This window comes from Bos grunniens, chromosome 9, assembly GCF_055505025.1.
Source record: "Bos grunniens cultivar Pamir isolate PY7600 chromosome 9, Bosgru_T2T1.0, whole genome shotgun sequence".
Classification (NCBI taxonomy): domain Eukaryota; kingdom Metazoa; phylum Chordata; class Mammalia; order Artiodactyla; family Bovidae; genus Bos; species Bos grunniens.
In genome coordinates this window covers 35,038,939-35,060,097 of record NC_141173.1, presented here as the reverse complement: position 1 = coordinate 35,060,097, position 21,159 = coordinate 35,038,939, and the positions used below count along the sequence as shown (strand labels likewise).

The 21,159-nt window shown below is 39.7% G+C and overlaps 1 protein-coding gene across 2 annotated transcripts; it reads left to right on the top strand.

Annotated features, from left to right (window-relative positions):
* The first annotated feature begins 1,943 nt into the window (after nucleotides 1-1,943).
* RWDD1 (RWD domain containing 1) lies at nucleotides 1,944-19,810 on the top strand. Of its 2 annotated transcripts, XM_086317179.1 has the most exons (7): nucleotides 1,944-2,227; nucleotides 11,284-11,349; nucleotides 13,498-13,628; nucleotides 15,717-15,860; nucleotides 16,512-16,644; nucleotides 17,152-17,214; nucleotides 19,513-19,810. In XM_086317179.1, exons 1-7 carry the CDS (start codon nucleotides 2,155-2,157, stop codon nucleotides 19,632-19,634), a joined length of 732 nt encoding a protein of 243 aa, XP_086173305.1. In that variant the 5' UTR covers nucleotides 1,944-2,154; the 3' UTR covers nucleotides 19,635-19,810. The 2 variants fall into 2 exon arrangements, with proteins under 2 accessions (XP_086173305.1, XP_086173306.1); XM_086317180.1 differs by lacking the exons at nucleotides 1,944-2,227; nucleotides 11,284-11,349; nucleotides 13,498-13,628 and adding an exon at nucleotides 13,383-13,463.
* The last annotated feature ends 1,349 nt before the right edge of the window (nucleotides 19,811-21,159 follow it).

The following is a 21,159-nucleotide window of genomic DNA, read 5'->3' as shown; positions in this document are numbered from 1 at the left end:
TTAGAAAATTAAAAAAGTTTTTACTTGGGTGTTTTTCTTTGATCCATGGATTATAGGTGCTATCAACTTCCTTGCCAAACTCATTCTATCTTCCTCATTTGTCATTTTGGTCAAAAGAACTTCATCTTTCCAGCTGTTCCTGCCAAATATCACCCTTTATTCATCCTTTTCTTACAACTCATATCAAATCCTGACACCTTCAAAACATATCCAGAACCTGTTTGGTCCTGTAGCTTTGGTCCAAATCATCACTGTCTTTGTTTAGATTATTGCCATGGCCTAACTGGTCTCCACACTTTCAGACTTTGTCCCTCTTCCACCTAAATCCTCCAGTGATCCTACATGATCTGCAAACTCCCACACCAGTTCACCATGCACCAGCCACACTGGCTTCCAAAATAACAAGCGGGCTCCCCCCTTTGCACAGAACCTTCTTCTCCAGTAACAAATCACTGATTTCCCTAAACCGAGGATTCCCAGAAGCACCCTGTATTTGCAAAGTTACTTCACGTATTTCATGAGATTCTTACCATCCTCAGAAGAGTTCCCATTTTTTTCTTGAAAATTTAAAACAATGCCCTGCTGCTGCTGCAGGTCGCTTCAGTCGTGTCCGACTCTGTGTGACCCCATAGACAGCAGCCCACCAGGCTCCCCCGTCCCTGGGATTCTCCAGGCAAGAACACTGGAGTGGGTTGCCATTTCCTTTTCCAATGCATGCCCTAATAACCCTTAATACCGAAGACATGGAATCAGTACCGAAGTGAATATGTTCGTTTTCACATATCCTTCTGCTAAGTAAGCAGTGTGTGTGTCAGTTGCTCAGTCATGTCCGACTCTTTCCTACCCCATGGACTCTCGCCCTCGAGGCTCCTCTGTCTATGGAATTCTCCAGGCAAGAAAACTGGAGTGGGTTGCCAAAGAGGCAATAAGTCCCAAGAGAATATCAAGATACCTTCTGGTCCATGGGACATCATCATTTTAGCAAGAGAAAACTTCAGAGCCGTTATCTCTAAGCTTTAATACAGAAACAAAAAGAAAAATACAGACAAATATGAAAAATATTTTAATGTTCTTATATTTTTCTGCATTAAAAAACTAAAAATCTTCCTTTATTATACACATAAATGGATGTTTAGCTTTCATTTCATAAAAGTACCATGTTTGGCCATTTTCTTAGTTTGTGCCATTACAGTTATTTTTTGAAAACTCTCTTTGTAACTGCTGTGATGAACTGGAAGATAAGAGATGTATATGTATTAAGTACTATTACTTCTTCAGTTTCATCCTTCCAAATCAAAGGTTCTGAGTATTTTTCGGAGACAATACTTAACCAAAACTGTTACCGAAACTTACACCTCTTTCATCAGTTCAGAAATACGCGATCTCAGAATATTTAGATCTACATCCTGCCGCGTTCATTTTACAAATTCAAAAGATCTCAGGACTTTCACTTGCTTTCTCCCCCAGATCCACTCTGACTCGTTACTCGGAAGTTGGGCCGAGCTTTCTGGACCCGCCTGATGCACTACGAGAGCTGTTCCTCTGGCCACTGGATTCTACAGTCTTGTGGGATGCCGAGAACTTGGAGGTTCCAGAAACGTAGAAATCACCTGGGACACGCCATTAGTCAGCACTAGGACGTGGGCATCCGCCCTCTGGACGCTGCCACAGGGTCGCAAGCCGGAGACCCGAAGCGATCAAGAGCAGGGACGCCCGCAGCGTCCCGCCTCCAGCTAGATAGTCCCTCCCCGGTACCCGAGGCTGGCCTTAAGACCAGACTAGTAGAGCGAGGATGCGGCGCTGAGGGCCTTCTCAAGTTCTGGTTCCGAAAAGCCCAGTAACCAATCCTTAGGTGTCTGTGGCAAATGCCAGACCTGGTGTTTTCCCCATCCCAGCAAGTCCCGAGCGGGCGTGGGACAGTCAGCCCAACGGCCAGGCCCGACGAGTCGAACGCGGAACTAGGGAGCAGGCGGAGGCCGGCGCAGGGCTGTTGATCAGCAGGCCCAGCCTGGCTGTGGGCCCCAGGCCTCTCTGCCTGGGACTCTGCGCCTGCGCCCGCCCGGCCGCTGCCTGCTCTCCCGGCGCGGCCGCGGTCCAGGCTGCAGCACGCCGCCTGGGTATCTGGGCGATCCATGGGCTGCAGCGAGGGCCGCGATGACAGATTACGGCGAGGAGCAGCGCAACGAGCTGGAGGCTCTGGAGTCCATCTACCCTGACTCCTTCACAGGTGACTTTCGCGGCCACAGGCCGGCAGCTACCCGGGGTGGAGTGGGACGGACCGCTCCACGGCCCTCGACATCCCCTGCCAGGATGGAGAAGGGAACAGCCAGGCCGCGTGGCCACCTGGCTCGCCACTCTCTCCTCTAGCTCTTCTCTTGCAGTGATCAGACATTTACTAGTAACTCTACGGCTGTTCTCTCTTCTCCGCTAATTCCTTGAAATCTGAAAGTCCGGGCGAGGCTAGCAAGGTCCCTGGAGTGGCAGGCCTGGAATTCAGTCGGGTGCACATTGGTTTCTGTGTCGCTGCAGTCCATGGGGTGGCAAAGAGTCGGACACGACTGAGCGACTGAACGGACCTGAACTAACAGCAGCGCGAGGTTTAGTGAAATACACGAATGAAGGTTCTCCAAGTGGGAATAGCCTTTCCAGAGCCGCAGAAGTATCAGTTTTCACATTTTCACCATTATTCAGGCTGTTTTCTCATATTTGGTGTTTTAAAGTTTGTGGGATTCAGAATTCTCAAAGTTACCCAGGATCAGTTTTGAGAGTAGTCTTGTCCCTGAAGTTTGTCGTTTTTCTCTTCTCTTCTTTTTTTTTTTTTAATGTTCTGACATTCTTCAGATTGCCCAATGAATGAGTTGGCTCAAACCTCAGGTCCACTGTAAGATCACAGGTAGTTAGACTTGTAGTAGGATATTAGATGTTGTCTAGGAGAAGGAAATGGCAACCCACTCCAGTATTCTTGCCTGGAGAATCCTAGGGACAGAGGAGCCTAGTGGGCTGCCATCTATGGGGTCGCACAGAGTTGGACACGACTGAAGCGACTTAGCAGCAGCAGCAGCAGCAGCAGCAGCAGCCTGGCTTCCTCTTGCTAGAAGCAAGGTAGTGGAGGCTTGGGAAAGGCAAGCGGTTGGCTCTGGGTTGGCCAGCAAGTTAGTAGCAGGACTGGTAATAACAGTTAGGTCTGGGACTGGGGTTCCACTCCAGCTGGTATGACGGGGAGCAGAAAGTTACTTGGTAAGTTGGGCTAATGTAAAATGGTAATGAGAAGTTCATTAGGTATATTTTCAAGGAAGAGAATTCTGTAGTAAACCATCCTTCTGATGATTCTGAAAATGCTTCAAGATAAGCATATCAATATGCCTTCTCTCACTTTACACTCAGGTTTTGAGAGGTGATCTAATAAAGCCAATATGAGCGAGTATAGCCTAGGTTTGTGGGACTTACCTTCCTTACCCCGTCCTTTGAGTGTTGTGCATAACTGACTGTCAGAATTCAGAGTGTAAGGTAATGTTATTTTAACTCATGAACTCTAACCCCTCTCCCTTGTCATTGTTTAGCTTAGTTTTCTTAGCTCTACCCTTTGATCACTGCTTGCAATGGTAGCAAATTTTGTTCTGCTTTGCCAACAGGCTTATGTCTCTCAGCTATCCCTGTATAGTTCCAGTCCTGTTCATGTTCTCTCTCACCAGCAGTTCAGCTGTGCTGTGAGGATGTTAAGGGGATGAGTGAAGAGGGGTTTGAGAGTGTCATTAACTGGGTGAGTGTGTATGGAGTCTGGCTCCCTTCTCTATCCTTGCTGATGTATCAATGTCTAAATAAAACAGAATATAGGGTCAGTTGTTGGATATGCTCTTAATCATGACATTTGGTCATTTCTGGTACATTGGAAAGGGGACAGGCATGAGCACAGCATAGGCGGACTGAAGAAAGCACAAGATGTGCTCTTCTCATTTCTTTGGACTTTAAGATATACTCATTAAATATTGTGCTTATAAACATTTGTAAAAGTGATACATTTTAACCCTAAAATAATAGGATGGTTCTTTCAAATTGTACTAGGGTCTGATGTAGTTGGGTATGTGAAATTCTTGTCAGATGCAAAAGTGCTTGAGAATTCTGAGCCAAGTTAATAAAAGAAAATTTGTGGATCTTGGACGCCTCAAGTATTCTGCAGTATCAGCTGAGCCCTTCTGTCTCTTAATTCCTATCAGCACCCCTACAGTTGCATTAAATAAGTTAAAAGGAGTTGTCCTGATTTATAGTTATTTAGGAACTTTGGTCAACTTCTGTATGCAATCTCAAGGCAAAGGCAAGCGGACTTTGGAGTCGTTTATTTCTGTGTTTGGTCTTTTGGAATCTTTTGAGGATTTGCAAGGTGTACTATTTTTTTTATAGCTTCCTTATGTGTTGATGATTTCATACTTTAGTATTTTCATACCTGGTTTAAGAAAGAGAGCTTGTTTGTATTAGTTTGCCAAGGAACAATAATTGGTAGTTTTCAAATCTCATTTTGAATTTCATTGAATACTAGAGTTGGTAAGTGCTCAATGCTGTTGATGAAGTGTGTGTGTGTATATATATATATATATATATATATATATAAAATTTTTAAAATAAATGATAGAGTGCTGACAGAGAAGCCTTTGTTAAGTACATCATGGCCCCCTTGTGGAGGCTGAAGAGGCACTGTTCATTCAGCCGTAGACCTAGGCACATAGACCTAACCTGACTTGAGAACTGATTTCCTGGCTATTTGCAGAGAACTTTTGGCCCAGTGTTGCATTTGTTGTGAATTCTAACAGATCATAATACAGTTTCTTCTTTGTGTCCATTCTGTAACTTGATTGCACACTAATCCAATCCTCCTAACAACTAGTCTTCTAAAATATACATGGATGCTCCTGATGCCACATCCTCCTTCAGAAGTGCTTCACTTCACAAGATCCTGCTACGATAGTTGAATTTGGTTATTTCCATTTCTGTATCAAAGTCCCTGGCTATATATGGGGAGTTTTGTTGGATCAAATTGGTTAGCTTCAGGCTAGCCAAAGTCAGGTTCCCTAAATTCTGTTTGACCTTACAAAGAGGGGTACGTAATCCTGTATTTGCTTGTGTTAGTACCTCTGAGTTAACAGCTGTGAGCTTAACAGTTAGAATTGCATTTAGACTCGGGGCAGAAGTCATCTTGTGAAAGCAGTTTTTCTAGGACAGTTGCTGTCTAAGACCTATAGGGACTTCCTTTAATAGGGGCTGATCTGGTTTTTTGTGGAAAACCTGTCATTTGTGTGCTCCTTTAGTGTACCTTTCAGTTACTACCTCCGATTTCTCTGCTTTTGACAAAATTCTTAGTTTTGTCTAGTTTTCCATCATCTGCCCCTGTGTCACCTAGCACTTCTCCTGCCCCTCCACTGGCTCCTTGAACAGTGCCCAACAACTGTATTCTTTTTTTCAAAAGGATTTTGATCCACTCACAGTGGTGGATATCTGGTCTCTTTGTTGTTGTTTTTCAGTCGCTAAGTCATGTCTGACTCTGTGACTCTGACTCTTTGTGGCAGGCCTCCCTGTCGCTTGCTATCTCCCGGAGTTTGCCCAAGTTCAAGTCCATTGCATCAGTGACGCCATTCAAGCATCTCATCCTCTGTCACCCTCTTCTCCTCCTGCCCTCAATCTTTCCCAGCATCAGGGTCTTTTCCAATTGGTCAGCTCTTCACATCAGGTGGCCACAGTATTGGAACTTCAGCTTCCACATCAGTCCTTCCAGTGAACATTTGGGGTTGATTTCCTTTAGGATTGACCGATCTCTTTAGTGAAAGCTAATCTTTCCTCAACTTGCCTCAGCTCACAGTACGATAGTAATGCATTGGAATAGGATTATCACTTCATGAGAACTCAGGAATAATTCATCTTTTCGAGTCCAATTAAGTAAGTTTCCCTATTTTAGTAACCTCCAAGCTTTGGAATATTATCCCTTTTAAATTTTCTGTGTTTTTTTTTTGTTTGTTTGTTTTTTAGTTAGGTTTAGCTATGACAGAAAACCCCAAATAGCTGGTTTTAAAAAGGTAAAAGTTTATTACTCTTGCACATAAATGAGACTTATGTAGCTCTAGTTCAAGATTTCTTCAAGAACCAGTCTTCTTCCTAGTTCTCTGTCATCCCTAAGATATAGTCTCACCCTCATGGTGAGGATAGCAGCATTCCTTTTCCAGGCAGTAGGATAGATAAAGGAATGAAGGGAGCGGGGACAAAGAAGTAAAAGACAGCAGTTCCTTAAGGAAATTTCCTCAAAAACTATCAAAGGACTTACTTCCTTCTATCCCATTGGCTGTAACTCAGTCATTTGGTGAGACCTAACTGGAGGGAGGCTGGGAAAGACAGTTTTTATTCTGGATGGGCAGTACACTCAGTTAAAAATGGTGTAACTGAAAAAAGGGGAGAGTGGCTACTGCAGAAATTAGCATTGTTCTCCAAAATCTTTGTTTGTTCCTGATTCACCATTTTTTCTCTGTAATGGCAATTTGGTGCAGTGGGTATCAGCTCTCTGTCCTTGGACAAATCATATAACCTCTCTAAGCCTTTGCTTCCTTATCTATTTAATAAGGAATAATGTAAGTGTGAAAGAGTTAGTCGCTCAGTTGTGTCCGACTCTTTGCAACCCCATGGACTGTATCCCACCAGGCTCCTCTGTCTGTGGAATTCTCCAGGCAAAAATACTGGATGGGTAGCTCTTCTCTCCTCCAGGGGACCTTCCACCAGGGGCTTCCCAGATGGCACAGTGGTAAAGAATCCATCTGCCAAGTGTAGGAAATGAGACTCGAGTTTCCTCCCTGGATCAGAAAGATCCATTGGAGAAGAAATGGCAACCCACTCCAGTATTCTCGCGTGGAGAATCCCATAGATAGAGGAGCCTGGTGGGCTACAGTCCACGGGGTCGAAAAGCACTGGGCACAACTGAGCATGAGCACTGATACTAGTGTGGAAACTTCATAACTGTTAAATAAATATAAGATACCAGTTCCTGGAAATTTGCCATCTTAGTTGCTGCTGCTTCTGATACTTCTGATGGCTTCATAACTCCTGTCTTTATCAACAGACAGTTTTGATTTCTGTTTCCTCCAACTGCATGGGGTGATAGTCACAGCTTGGAAATGCCATCTTTAAAATTTTCGCCTCTGAAATTCCTCTTTCCATCCATACACTTTGTAGCCCTGCAGTTCTTTCATTTCCAGGCTTTTACTGAACATGGCTCTCATCACAAATTCTCATGGATTGGTAGTTTATCAGCTTTTATCTTGTTCATCATGGTCAGGCAGTTCAGTGATGTTCTTGCTAGTGTTCCCCTGTCCTCATTTACCAAATGGTTTCCTCACTTACAAATATTTACTGTCTGTACTGTTAGGAGCTCAGTCTCTTGGGCAAAGACATCACATAAGTAATTTACAATACAGTGGGATGATTCTTTCATGGAGGTATATATAGAATGCAGCAGGAACTGAGGGAGAGGGGACTGAGTTGTTCTGGAGAGCTGAGGGGTCATGTGGAGTTATATAAACGAGACTGGGGGAGGGCGCACATGTGCAGACTTGTGACTCTGTGAGAGCCATGTGTGCAAAGAACAGGTAGTTGGGTATAGCTAGAATGTAGAGAGACACAGAAAATGAGGCCTGCCATGTATGCAGGGGCCAGATCACCAAGGGCCTTGTTAGGGATTTAGGTGTGACCTTACAGGCTCCTTCTCCATGACCCTCACCCTAGCGCCCCAGACACACATGGCGCACTGGAGGTACTGCCTCGTCAGACCTGCATCCCTCGGTACTTAGGCTTCTCTTGAGGGTTGACCTGTCATGACTGCTTTTCTTGCTATCTCTGGAACTATTTCCTCCTCTTGCTTTTGTTCCCCGAGTTTAGGACTCCTTACACAGCTGATCCTGGCCCTTATTTCTCTCTCTGTGTTCTCTCTGGTGATTTCATTTAGTCAAATGCCTTTCCCTGTTACCTCTCTGTGGATGATCCCAAATTAAATTCCAGCCCAACTTTCTTCAGCGTCATTTGCCCATTTCTGATTACTTGATATTTCCAGCTGAAAGCACCCTGTGTCCTTCAAATATGTCTGGTCTTTCATTTCTAGTCCTTGTTTTTGTTGGTGGTCCTGCCTGCAAATTCAGGTTGTCACCCATCACCATCTTCGATTTCTTCCTCTTCCCTGTTTCCATTGCTACCAGCTTAATTCAGAACCTCATTAACTTTGCTGAGACAATTTCAGTGGCTATCTAGTTTCATCCTGCCTCTAGTCTTGTTTTTCTCCTTCTGTTTTATGCACCGTTACTAGATTTATCTTCCGTGTTTAGAAATAGAATTCTGACCTTATTACTACCACTAAAAAAAGCTATCACTATCCACACTAAACTTTCAGCTGTTTATTTTCAACCTGTTTTATTCACCACATACATCCACCAATGGAATAATTTCTAATTCCTTGTATGTCCCTTAAGCTCTCTTACCATTATACCCTTGCTGCCACGTTACTCTAACCTGCATTCCTTTTCTCCATCTCTACTTACAGAGTCGGAGAAGACAATGGCACCCCACTCCAGTACTCTTGCCTGGAAAATCCCATGGACGGAGGAGCCTGGTGGGCTGCAGTCCAAGGGGTCGCTAAGAATCAGACACGACTGAGCGACTTCACTTTCACTTTTCACTTTCACACATTGGAGAAGGAAATGGCAACCCACTCCAGTGTTCTTTCCTGGAGAATCCCAGGGATGGCAGAGCCTGGTGGGCTGCCATCTATGGGATTGCACAGAGTATGCCTTAATCCACCACCTGGCTCCAGTGACTTCCCTGGAATTTCTCAGCTGGAATTTTTTTTTTCTTTTTAGGTGAAATTCTATACAGTTTATTTAGTCCTGCCAGTTGTATAGCTTTGGGCACATTATTTAAAAGCTTTTTATCCCTGTTTCCACATCTATAAAATTCGAATGATATTATATTTAATTGATTCTAAGACATCTTAACATTTAAACATCTTTGAAGTCTGAATTTGTCGAACAGTTGACTACATATCATAGTTTAGTTGGCAGTTCCTTTTTTCTTTCTTAGTGGTACATAAAGTAGGGTGCATTATATACTTGATGGCATCTTAAATTTGGTAAAATATGATGATAGTATAAAACCACCGTTTTGGTGTGAGAAATAAAGGGTCTCTGTGTAAATGCATAGAAGAGCACAAGTGCAAAGAAATGCTCAATAAATGTTAGCTGTTATTGGTGTCAGATCAGATCAGTCGCTCAGTCGTGTCCGACTCTCTTCGACCCCATGAATTGCAGCACGCCAGGCCTCCCTGTCCATCACCAACTCCCGGAGTTGACTGAGACTCACATCCATTGAGTCAGTGATGCCATCCAGCCATCTCATCCTCTGTCGTCCCCTTCTCCTCTTGCCCCCAATCCCTCCCAGCATCAGAGTCTTTTCCAATGAGTCAACTCTTCACATGAGGTGGCCAAAGTACTGGAGTTTCAGCTTCAGCATCATTCCCTCCAAAGAAATCCCAGGGCTAATCTCCTTCAGAATGGACTGGTTGGATCTCCTTGCAGTCCAAGGCACTCTCAAGAGTCTTCTCCAACACCACAGTTCAAAAGCATCAATTCTTCGGCGCTCAGCCTTCTTCACAGTCCAACTCTCACATCCATACATGACCACAGGAAAAACCATAGCCTTGACTAGACGAACCTTTGTTGGCAAAGTAATGTCTCTGCTTTTGAATATGCTGTCTAGTTTGGTCATAGCTTTCCTTCCAAGGAGTAAGCGTCTTTTAACTTCATGGCTGCAGTCACCATCTGTAGTTATTGGTGTAGGTTCCCCTAAATTACAGCCTCATTGAACCCTTATTTCTGTAGTTGCACTGTTTATATTTCATGGCATGTAAATGCTAAAGTTGGTTATGAAAAAAATGGGAGTGAAATACATCTAATATATTTTACGCACATTTGTTAGGAAAAAGAGGCAGAGCCAGTCATGTTATAAAAGCTTTACTACTATAATTGCCTTTAGGGGCTTTTTCAACATAGGCTGGACAGCCTGAGACCTGTTAAAATGTGCGTCCTGTGGGTCTTTTTTCCTTTCTGACAAACCCTCTCTACTAGTCATAGGTGTTCATCATTGCTTCAGGTACTTCCAAACTTCAATTAGAATGAGGGCATATGTCTTGAAAATTTTATTGATAATATTTATGAAGACTTCAGAAGTTACTGAGTAGGAAAAGCTGAGTCCTTTTCATGGTGACGTCTTCAGGGAGCCCCTTATCAGAAAGAGGCTGCTGAGCTGTTACCAACCTTGGTAGGGTAGGGGTTAGTGCTTTTCAGGCCTGAAGTGAAGTGCAGACTTGTGTGCTCAGCAGTAGTTAAGGGTGGCTTGAATTTTCCTTTTTTAGTTTTCTGATGGTTCCGAATATGAGTTTTATTTGTTATTGTCTTTCTCTTTTTATTGTTTAGATCTTTCATTGAGCCAGAATTTATTGAGTTTCTAGATACTGCCTGGCACTGATCCACCAGTTCTCTGAGTTCTTACAGTATTCTTGTGGGGGAATAGATCATAAACAGATAAATAGTATCAGATAGACATCAGGCAGTAAAATAGCATATAAAGCTTTCTTATTTATGAAAATGCTGATTGACATGTCTTGCTTGACAAATTGGAAGTAATTTGATATTTGAATTCATGGATAATTTCGTAATTCCATGAAAGATGGTAGGTTTCAATAATTTGTGAAAGAACAAAGGTTTTAGAGACAATGTGGGAGAAAGAGATAACTAAAAGATAGAAACTCTTACAAATTGATATTTACTGATTGTCATAGAGATTCTGAATTGTATTTCAAAATATATAAGTAGAAAAATTAGTGATAATACTGAGTATTTATGGGTGGGTAGGTTCTGATGAGAAACATCAAACTTTTTTTTTTTGCCATTTCATTTGGAAATTTTTTAGAATGTGACTTTCCATGTGTGGGTGAAAATTTTGAATTAAAATATAAATTACTTAATTGATACAACTCCAAGAGAGTATCTATTACAGGTGTTTTTTCCCAGATTAAAGAAAACCCTAGATTTAAATAGAAATTGATGGATGTTTTATCATCTGAACTGTTGCTATTAAGTCTGTATTTGTGGAAATGGAAATACAGGCTAGGGATCAGTTTCCAGAACTGGGAATTGGTATTTTGCTAATAAGGAAAAGCATGTGCCTTATGTTAATAACTTAACCTCTGTGTATATTTTCTTGCAGTATTATCAGAAAATCCACCCAGCTTCACCATTACTGTGACATCTGAGGCTGGAGAAAATGATGAAAGTAAGTCTAATTAAAAATACTTTTGAATTTTCTACACTTCTCTCAGGAATTTTATTCCTTCTGCAGCCATTTAGCAGGCCATTGGATGTGTGGAGGTGCTAAGGTTCTGTTAAGAATTTAGTATGATTGTTAACATGTTTCTAACCAGTATTTACTATGTAATAATGACTTCTGGAGAAACAGAGAGGAAGTCAAGGAGATTTTCTGGCAGAAAAAGCTTAACTTTTAAAAGTGAAACAGAAATGTTAACAATATAGCGGGTAGAGAAAGGGGAGGAAATTTTTGTCAATAAGACTTTCTGCAAGCATAATGTAGTGGTTGTGTGGTTTTCTATGGCATGCCATCTACTTTTTCCTCATTGGATATTTAGATTGTTTACTAGACATTTGCTGTAATAAACTGGGCTGGATAAATACCTACCTGTATTTTCCCTCTGTCTTTTTAGATTGGATAGTGTACTGTTATTTAAATATGTATATACATAAAGCCAGATAAAAACCAATATTATATAACTGTCAAACTAAGACAAATATACAAATTGAAATAAGGGAGCTATAAAATTAATAAGATCAAATTAATTTGGCACATGTTGGGAGAGGCGTATCTTAAGTTTATTTAAGTTCAATTAATACTGTAATTTGATAAAAATGTTATATAAGTTGGCATTAACCCTGAGAATTTTTTTTTTTCCTGTTAAGCTAGTCAACTAAAATTCTGTCATGAGTAGTCAGTTACACCAATTTTAGTGGTATCACTTGATAATACTAAATCTGTCTTATAGAATTGAAAATGAGGTTAATACTGATATTACTGAAATCTGAAATAAAGAGATATTGGATACAGTTATTAACATATTTATATAGATGGATTTTATTTATATGTATAAAGTCTCAATTACACATGAGGATCCTTTGACATTTTGTTTAAAAGACTATATGCATAGAGAGATACTTTAAAGTATCCTTTTAATAGTACTTAAGATACTTTAAAGATACCAAAATGGTAACAGTGATCTCTTTCTGAGGATGGGATCATTATTGATTTTGTTTTTCCTTTAATATATTGCTAAATTTTATGTAATGAGTTTCTGTTACATCATATAGTGGAATCGGTAAATTAAAAAAAAAAGAAAACTTGTGCTAGCAATAAAATTTAGAAACATGTTAATTAAAAAAGAAAGAAAATGCCAAGAGACACTATGTATTTCTTACCTGACGTTCAATCTTATATCCGTAGATTCATAAAATTCTTTGTTGACATCATACACAAAAATACCAAGCCAGCAGATTTTGAGGTTTTTTTTTTTTCCATTCCCATGGAGAGAAATCTAGATGTTAGTTTAAATCATCAAAAGCAGGAGGTTTTAATAATTAAAATATGAGTTACAGGAAATGGAGATAAAGGGTCTTGTTGACAAATAGGTTTTAACAAAAAATATTTACCATTACTGCTATGTTTTAGATTGCCTGGCAAAACTGAGAATTCATCAGACTAGGTAGCAGAGAGATACTTCCCACTTATGTGCCTTTAAGAACGTCACACCTATACCGATGTCCTGTCTGTGAACTGGCACAGGCCAAAGACTGGGGGAGAATGTCAGTGAGTCAGGTTAAAAGTTTCTCAGACAACCTCTCAAACTGTCCAGTTTACACCTGTGTCCTCCAGCAGTCCCTTAGCAATGCTCTGCTGGCATTGTGCAGATAGAAGTATGGACTCTGGAGCTAAAGTCAGATCTTCTGCACTGGACGCCGGCTCTGGGAGAGGCCTGGAAATGAGCCTGAGTTGGTACTTTTTCTGTGTGTCATGTTCAGTGCCTTTTGTTCATCTTAAGGAGGGTTTTAAAAGGAGTGTCTTCTTCATCCTCTTCTGACATGCAGTAAGATAAAATACTCATAAGTAGCAAATGTATTTCATGTGTTAGATGTGATCTTTGGTATCCCTGTGATTTGTTTTTACCTATATTTGTGGTATATGTTATGTATGTTAATGATTATCTGGTCTCATAGTAACCTTGTTTTCCTTTTGTAGGAGAATCTTTTGTGCTACTTTTCATTGACACATTGTAAATTAATTACTAATTCAACAAAGATTTTGACCTCTCTCTACATTTTAAGGTATTTGTATTAATCTCTTCTCTTATGTCTTTAGCTGTCCAGACAACCCTCAAGTTTACATACAGTGAAAAATACCCAGATGAAGCTCCCCTTTATGAAATATTCGCCCAGTTAAATCTAGAAGATAATGATGTAGCAGACATTTTAAAATTATTAGCATTACAGGTAAGGAAATAACACGTTTTGTAGTGGCATTATTTTATTGGCCTTAAATATTATACATTAATCTTGAGTCAGAAAATTAAATATGTATAACGAGTGTACTGAACAAGCAGAATTCATGATGCATGTGTACACACACACACACACACACATTCACAAAGCATCTTTATTATTCTTCCCTCCCATACCTTTAAAATTTGAATAAGAGAAGTTCTCCCTATACCCTTGTTTGAAACTCAAAAAAAAGTACAGCCCCTAAGCCCTCTGATCTGTTGCAGTCTAGTTACCTGCAATTTGGTGAGAGGAGTGGTGATTGATTTTTTTCTTTCCTATCTCTCCTGCTCCCTAAACTTATGAACAGCAATAATAGTTTATGACCCTTCCAAGAGCAGGTGTTTACTTGGAAGAAAAAATGGGTATTGGAAAGTTCTTACTAGCGTTCTCTGATGGGTCAGGCTAGTCACAGTCTAGGCGTGGTAGATATTTAAAGCTCTCTTTTACTTGGGTAGAGTTTTCATGGATTCTTCACAGTAGAGAGTAGAGAGGGCAAATAAAATCTTTCTCCACCATCTTAAAAGCAGAAGTCCTAGTTTTATTTGTTTTTCTAAGAAAAACTGACAGAAAACATCTCCACTGTAAATATGACTGGTATATTTCAAGAACTGTGGGTGCTTTCACTGTTGACCTTTTAAAAATATCTGGAGCTGTTAGAGAATGAGGAGTGAAAGAAGATATATCAAACATTAATTTATGCTGATTCTAGGTCCTGTTCACTTCATTACCCAGTGTGAAGTCATATTATTTCTATATCATTTAGTTTAAAGTGCTTCATTTGGAAACATTGTAGAAAGCCTGGAACAATATACTGTATTCAGTCACTCATGTATTAATATAAGTTTCTTGATCTGAGTTATTTTTGTTAATATGTATTTTATATTTTATTTATATTCAAACTCCTTTCTTTCAAAAGTGAAGTTTTGATTCTGATACTTGTGATCAGAGGTATTTAGGGCATATTTGTATCTTTTTCTTAGTTGTATTAGTTTTGAGTTATCAAAATAGTTTATATTACAAAAAAACTCAGAAAATACAGAAAACAATGAAGAAGAAAATAAAGATTATTCTTAATCTCACCAGTCAGGTATAACTGCTTGTTAACACTTGGTGTGAATTCAGAAAACTTTTTCCTGCATTAGCTAGCAGTGTCTAGCATGTTATATCATTTTAGTTCTTTGGGCATATTTTGAGAGCTGTGACACTAACCTGAATTTTGAAGGCAAAAGGATTTTCTACATAATAACAATGTAGATACTTTTATGATTTAACTTTATGTATCTTTTTTTCTTTCTTTTTGTAATGATTTAAAGCTAAAATGATGAATATATGCTGGAGAACTGATGTTGTTAGCTACTGTAGAAAAAGGTTTTCTGAATTCTACCTACATATATGATTATTACATAGAATCTATTGAAATATCTGTTTTCAGTTGAATATAGCAAATTATAAGACTTAAAATTTAAGATGTTGTATATGGGCTTCCCTGGTGTCTCAGCTGGTAAAAAATCTGCCTGCAATGTGGGAAACCTGGGTTGGGAAAATTCCCTGGGGAGGGAAAAGGCTACCCACTCCAGTATTCTTGCCTGGAGAATTCCAAGGACTGTATAGTCCATGGGGTCACAAAGAGTCGGACAAAACTGAGCGACTTTCACTTCACTTCACTTTATACACACACACACACACACACACACACACACACATCAGTTCAGTTCAGTTCAGTTTGCTCAGTTGTGTCCAGCTCTTTGCGACCCCATGGACTGCAGCACGCCAGGCTTCCCTGTTCGTCAGCAACTCCCGGAGCTTGCTCAGACTCCTGTCCATTGAGTTGGTGATGCCATCCAACCGTCTCATCCTCTGTCGTAAATGATCCAAGAGTCTGAACTTATGGTGTAACTGAATTAGTGATCATATTATACATGTATGAGTGTAGTGATTGTGCTAAAACACCTCCCGCCCACCACTGGTTGGTTGTTTTTATTTTTCTGAGAATTATGTTTCTAACTACAGCCTTTTTTTTCTTTTTTGGTTACATAGGCAGAAGAAAACCTTGGTATGGTGATGATCTTCACCTTAGTGACAGCTGTGCAAGAAAAATTAAATGAAATAGTAGATCAAATAAAAACTAGAAGAGAAGAAGAAAAGAAACAAAAAGAAAAAGAAGCAGAAGAAGCCGAAAAGGTATATTTAAAAGTCATATTTTCTTTCATTATTCTTTAAATCTGTCATTTGGGGTTTTTTTTTTTTGTTTTGGAAATTTCAATAATTTGAGAGGAAATCACAAAAATAAGCACAAGTAAAATTTAATAAAGCTTTACTAAGTAAAATTTTAGAAGGGCCTTCATTTACTTGGTGGGCATTACACAAGAACGATCAGTTAGTTGGTTAAAGGTTAATAAAGTGCATGCAGGTAAAATCAAGAAATATAAATTATTTCACTTACAGTATAAAGTTTAGAATTATAAAGCTCCTGTCAGAATAATTTAAATATTTACTGAATTTTAAAGAAAACCTTAGATTCTAAAATGAAGTAAGAAATGTAAGCAGGGATTTTAGTGTTATGAATTGATGTATATTTAAACATATTAACACCTCACATATTATCTTTGGTTTTTTGTAATTATATAAAAACAGACTTTTCTAGAGTAAATTGCCAAAACCACTGAAAGTAGCCAGTGCAGATAGAAATCAGACTAAATATTATGGACTTGAAACCATTTTTCTCTTTGCTTCCTCTCAGTGGCTGTGTTCATTAGTCTAGAAGTTCATTAGGCTTTATTTTCTAACTGTTGTTTCATTTATCTGGTGACGTGTTTTTTTTTCTTTCATAAGCAATTATTCCATGGTACTCCTGTTACAATTGAGAATTTCTTAAATTGGAAGGCCAAGTTTGATGCAGAACTCTTGGAAATTAAAAAGAAACGGATGAAGGAAGAAGAGCAAGCAGGAAAAAATAAATTAAGTGGTATGACACCACCTCCCACCCAATATCCTGTTCCCTTTAAGCCCTCCTGTATTATTTCTTGTATAGCAAAAGGATCATTTGGATAGATTTCTGTAAGAAAATAATATACTTAGGCATATAGGGCAAAAAGAGTGTTATCTCCATATGATGATGTTTCTTCACACATAATTATCATTAATTTTATGGCTTATCTTTAATCTATTGCAAGGGATAGATCTTCAGATATAGCTGCCAAGACTTTTAGGATCACAAGGCTTAAGAGTGGTGGAATCAAACCCATTTGTTTTTCTGGGACTAGGCTTTCACTTGTTCCATTTTAATGCCAATACATTTCATATGCCTTTTAGCTACTTACTGAGTTCATACATTTATTGAAATTCACAGAAAAATGGGTTTTCAGATTTTTTATATCTTTAACTTTTTAAAATTATTATACCTTTTAAAGGTATTGTAGGGAAGATAGAGAAAAACTATACCATTCTAATTAAATATGTTTATTTCTTTTAGGGAGACAACTATTTGAAACAGATCATAATCTTGACACATCTGATATCCAGTTCTTGGAAGATGGTAAGATAATACTAGAATTCCATATGTATATAATGTGCTGTTTTTAATATTAAACCATGAAAATCATAGTGATAACTTAATGTAAATTCTTCCTCCCAAGGCTCTAAAGAATCACACTTTGAAGAATAAATTCTAATGTTTGATCAGCTTATACATTAAACTATGGCAGTGTATTTTTTTAAAGTTTTATGATAAGGAAAATCAAAGATAGCAATAGGTAAACAATATGATCACTTTTGCCTCTAACACTTGGTAAAGCAGGTCACTGTGACTCAGATCACCTATTTTCCTCAAAGTTATAGTATCACAAATCTACGGGAACTGTAGTCCGTGGTCTGTCACGGAGCTTTATAAAAGCTGCAAACCTGGAACTAACCAAAAGTCTTATATTTCACACCACTCTTACTGTCTTTGGAACATCTGGTGCTTTCCTTGTGCTTTCCTTCTCTTTTTTATCCTAACCCTTATCCTCTTGCTGTCTTCATCTACTCATTTCCATTCACCTACAAATATCTATTGCATCCCTGCTATAAGCTTGGCACTGTCCTGGGCACTGAGGATACAGCAGAGAACACTTCAGATAAGTCCCTTGCCCTCAGGGAGCTGGAGGCCAGTGAGCGTCTCTTAAATGTAGAGCTCCTTACTCAGTCACCCTCCAGTAGCTCCCCGAGTTCTGTACTCCATCATCCTTCTGTCATGCCCAGCCTTCTATGCCTGCTGGGATCCTCTAGCATCTGGCCTTTTGACCTTATTCCTGGACTACCTTTTGGAGAAGGGAAGAAGGTTGAGTATCAAACGTCTTTTTTTAAAAGTTTTACTGTCTTTACTCATTTTTGACTCTTTTTCCTGTTTGGTGGATCAAGTATCTCTTTATAGCCAATAACTTATCAAAAGTGCTCTGTTGATTCTGCCTCTGAAATGTCTTTTTAACTCTTTCCTCGTGATTTGAAAATTTGTTATTTTTCAACTGGACTTTAGTAGGAGCTTCATTATTTCCCTCCTCAGTCTCTTCCTCCTAGTGCCCTTACCTACCTTGTAGCTACCACCTCTGAGGCAGTATTTCTAAAACCCATGTTTAATCGTGCCGTTTCGTCTCTTAAAAATCCTCTGGTGGTTCTCTGCTGCTTAGAGGAAGGGGTTGACCTACTTTGGTCCTTTGATTTGGCCTTCATCTGTTATTTTCGGATGTTTTTCTTCATGAATCTTGTGTTCCAATTAGGATTCAAGGTCTTAACTTTTTTTCTCTGCTTTTGCATAATGTTCTACCTAGAATCGCTTCATCCTGGCTCCTTTTCTTCTGGATAGTTTCGAATTTTTCATGAAGATATTTCAGATGTCATCTGCTCTGTGAAGGCTTCACTACTTCCTGTCCCAGGCCTAGTCAATTACTCTTTGGCGGAGCATACCAAATTGTATTTTATTACTGAACTGCTTTTAGGCTTCGTGAAACAGGGTTTCTTCTCACTGAGTTGAATGTCAGTGGACTAGAGTCTGAGAGGGAAAGAAGGTGAACAACGTTCGGTGGTTTAAGAGTACTGTAATATCCTACTTATGTGTACTACAGACACTGAAGAATGAAGCTATTTCATGCAAAGCTTGAGTATTGCTTCCGGTAGGGTTTAGACATTTGGAATCTTGGAAAGGCATGCCACTGGTTACAGGGGAGGTGGATGAGAGTGAAGAGCAAAATAAATTTGTCAGCTGATTATATGTATGCTGCTACTGCTGCTGCTGCTAAGTCGCTTCAGTCGTGTGCGACTCTGTGCAACCCCATAGACGGCAGCCCAACAGGCTCCACCATCCCTGGGATTCTCCAGGCAAGAACACTGGAGTGGGTTGCCATTTCCTTCTCCAATGCATGAAAGTGGAAAGTGAAAGGGAAGTCGCTCAGTCGTGTCTGACTCTTAGCGATAGTTGAGCTTTAATGATGTATATACATATCTTCAGTATGGAAAGAGATGAACTCTTGGTACAGGTCTCCTGGTCAGTGATAATCAACTTTGTATCATCGGTGTCTCTAGCTTACAACATGCCAGATCATAAATAATTCATTCTAGGAAGGCCTTTTTGGTATTGGGTCTTTTTAGACTATGAACTGGAAACCTGAAGATGCTCTTGAGATGTGTGAGTCTCTGTTGACCAGTGCAGATCATCGCTGGTATGATTTGCAGTAGGAGTTCAGGATTGTGTCACGTGCACTACAGCTGCGTGTTTAAGAAGCCTGTTTGGTCCTGCCAATGGGTTGTATCTTTTATTTCTGAGTGTAGGACTGAAGGGGAAATCTTCTGTCTTTTGCAGCTGGAAACAACGTGGAGGTAGATGAATCTTTGTTCCAGGAAATGGATGACTTGGAGCTGGAGGATGATGATGATGATCCAGACTACAATCCTGCTGACCGGGAGAGTGACTTGACCGACTGATGGATTATTCCCGTCTGCAGAGAGGCTTGACTGCCACAGCATCTGTGGCTATGCTGAGAGGGTGTTGATTTTCCTTTCTTTTTTCTAAGAAAAAAATAATTTTCAGGAGAATATTCTTCTGATGGCTTTCATCATTGAACTTAATAAATTGATCTTAAAAATTTCAAATATTAAAATGTTCACTTCCTCTTATTGGTGGGAAGAAGGTCAAATGTTTATAAAGTCATTTAGTGTTGGAAAGAGATCCTGCCAAAAACACTCAGGCTGGAAGATGTGCCATTGCTGAACACAAGTGTGTGTTTATGTACAAGGAATTGGAGTAGAAATTTCTGTGTGGAGATAGTGGTGACTTTCAAACTCTAAGGGTTTTCATTCATATAAAACATTAGAAGACTGAGTGAGCAGGGCATTAAACCTGAATTCTAGCCTTCAGACATGATAAACTTAAGTCTTAAAACCAGAAGCCCATATAACAGTCAGGAGTAAAATGGACTTTAGTCCTATAATAATACCTGAATCAGAATCATCTTTGGAGTTACGGAAGAGTACACTGCTAGACCATTCTCAGTGAAGCTTAATAAGCACTGAGCCTCAATCCGAGCCTTATGAGTGAGATCTCGTGCCAGAGATACAGTGACTGTGACGCACACTCCTGATGAAGAACCGCTGTCCTGCAGTTGTCAGGTCTATAAACTGTGCCGTTCCCAACTTTTCTAACTGACAGTCTGAAGGGATCTGAATTCGTGGGATTGTTCACTGCACACATTCACATTCATGCACACGAGACCTTCATGATAATATGGAATGATTGACTTGGGGGCTCCTGGCAGGAGAGCCAGGCTTCATGCAAGTTATCCAGTCTCTGCAGTTTTGGAGTATTGACTCTTAACCCCAACAGGAAAGCACTTGTGCTATTACAAATGGCTGTCTGTGTTCAAAAGTACAAGAACTGTATACCCACAGAGCGGCAATATCCATGTTTATTTTTAAAGTCAGGCTTTATGATTAGAGTTAAGACAAAAGCATCATTGAAGAATTTAATACTCATCACTCACCTTGATCTTGAACAATAAAAAGAAATAGTAGTAATATTCAGTATTTCTATGCAAAGAGAAGTCCAAAAGTTTGTTATGTGAGATTTTACTTTTCCTAAGGTGAAATCCTTTCTGTAGCTAGTCAGTTGCTTAAGAACCTGAAAGAGTGGTTCGGTTAAGGTTAAGAAAAGCAGTGGTGAGCCGTGTAGCATGAGGTCAATAAAGACTTGAAGTGTAAAGAATAATTACACTTGCCCCTCATTTAAGTCTATGTTTTGTGCCTTTTCTACAGGTATCGAATATGCACCTTTGTCATTTCAAATGTAGGCAGAACCCAGTGAAATGGAAATGAAGACAACCTGGTTCGTTCTAATGATACTCCCACAGATGTTCATCTGCATAAAAATACACTGTTGACTTTGTATTCTGGGAATTAAGCAAAGACTGCTTCTCACACTGAAGCACACATAACTGCAAGATGTGTAACAGCG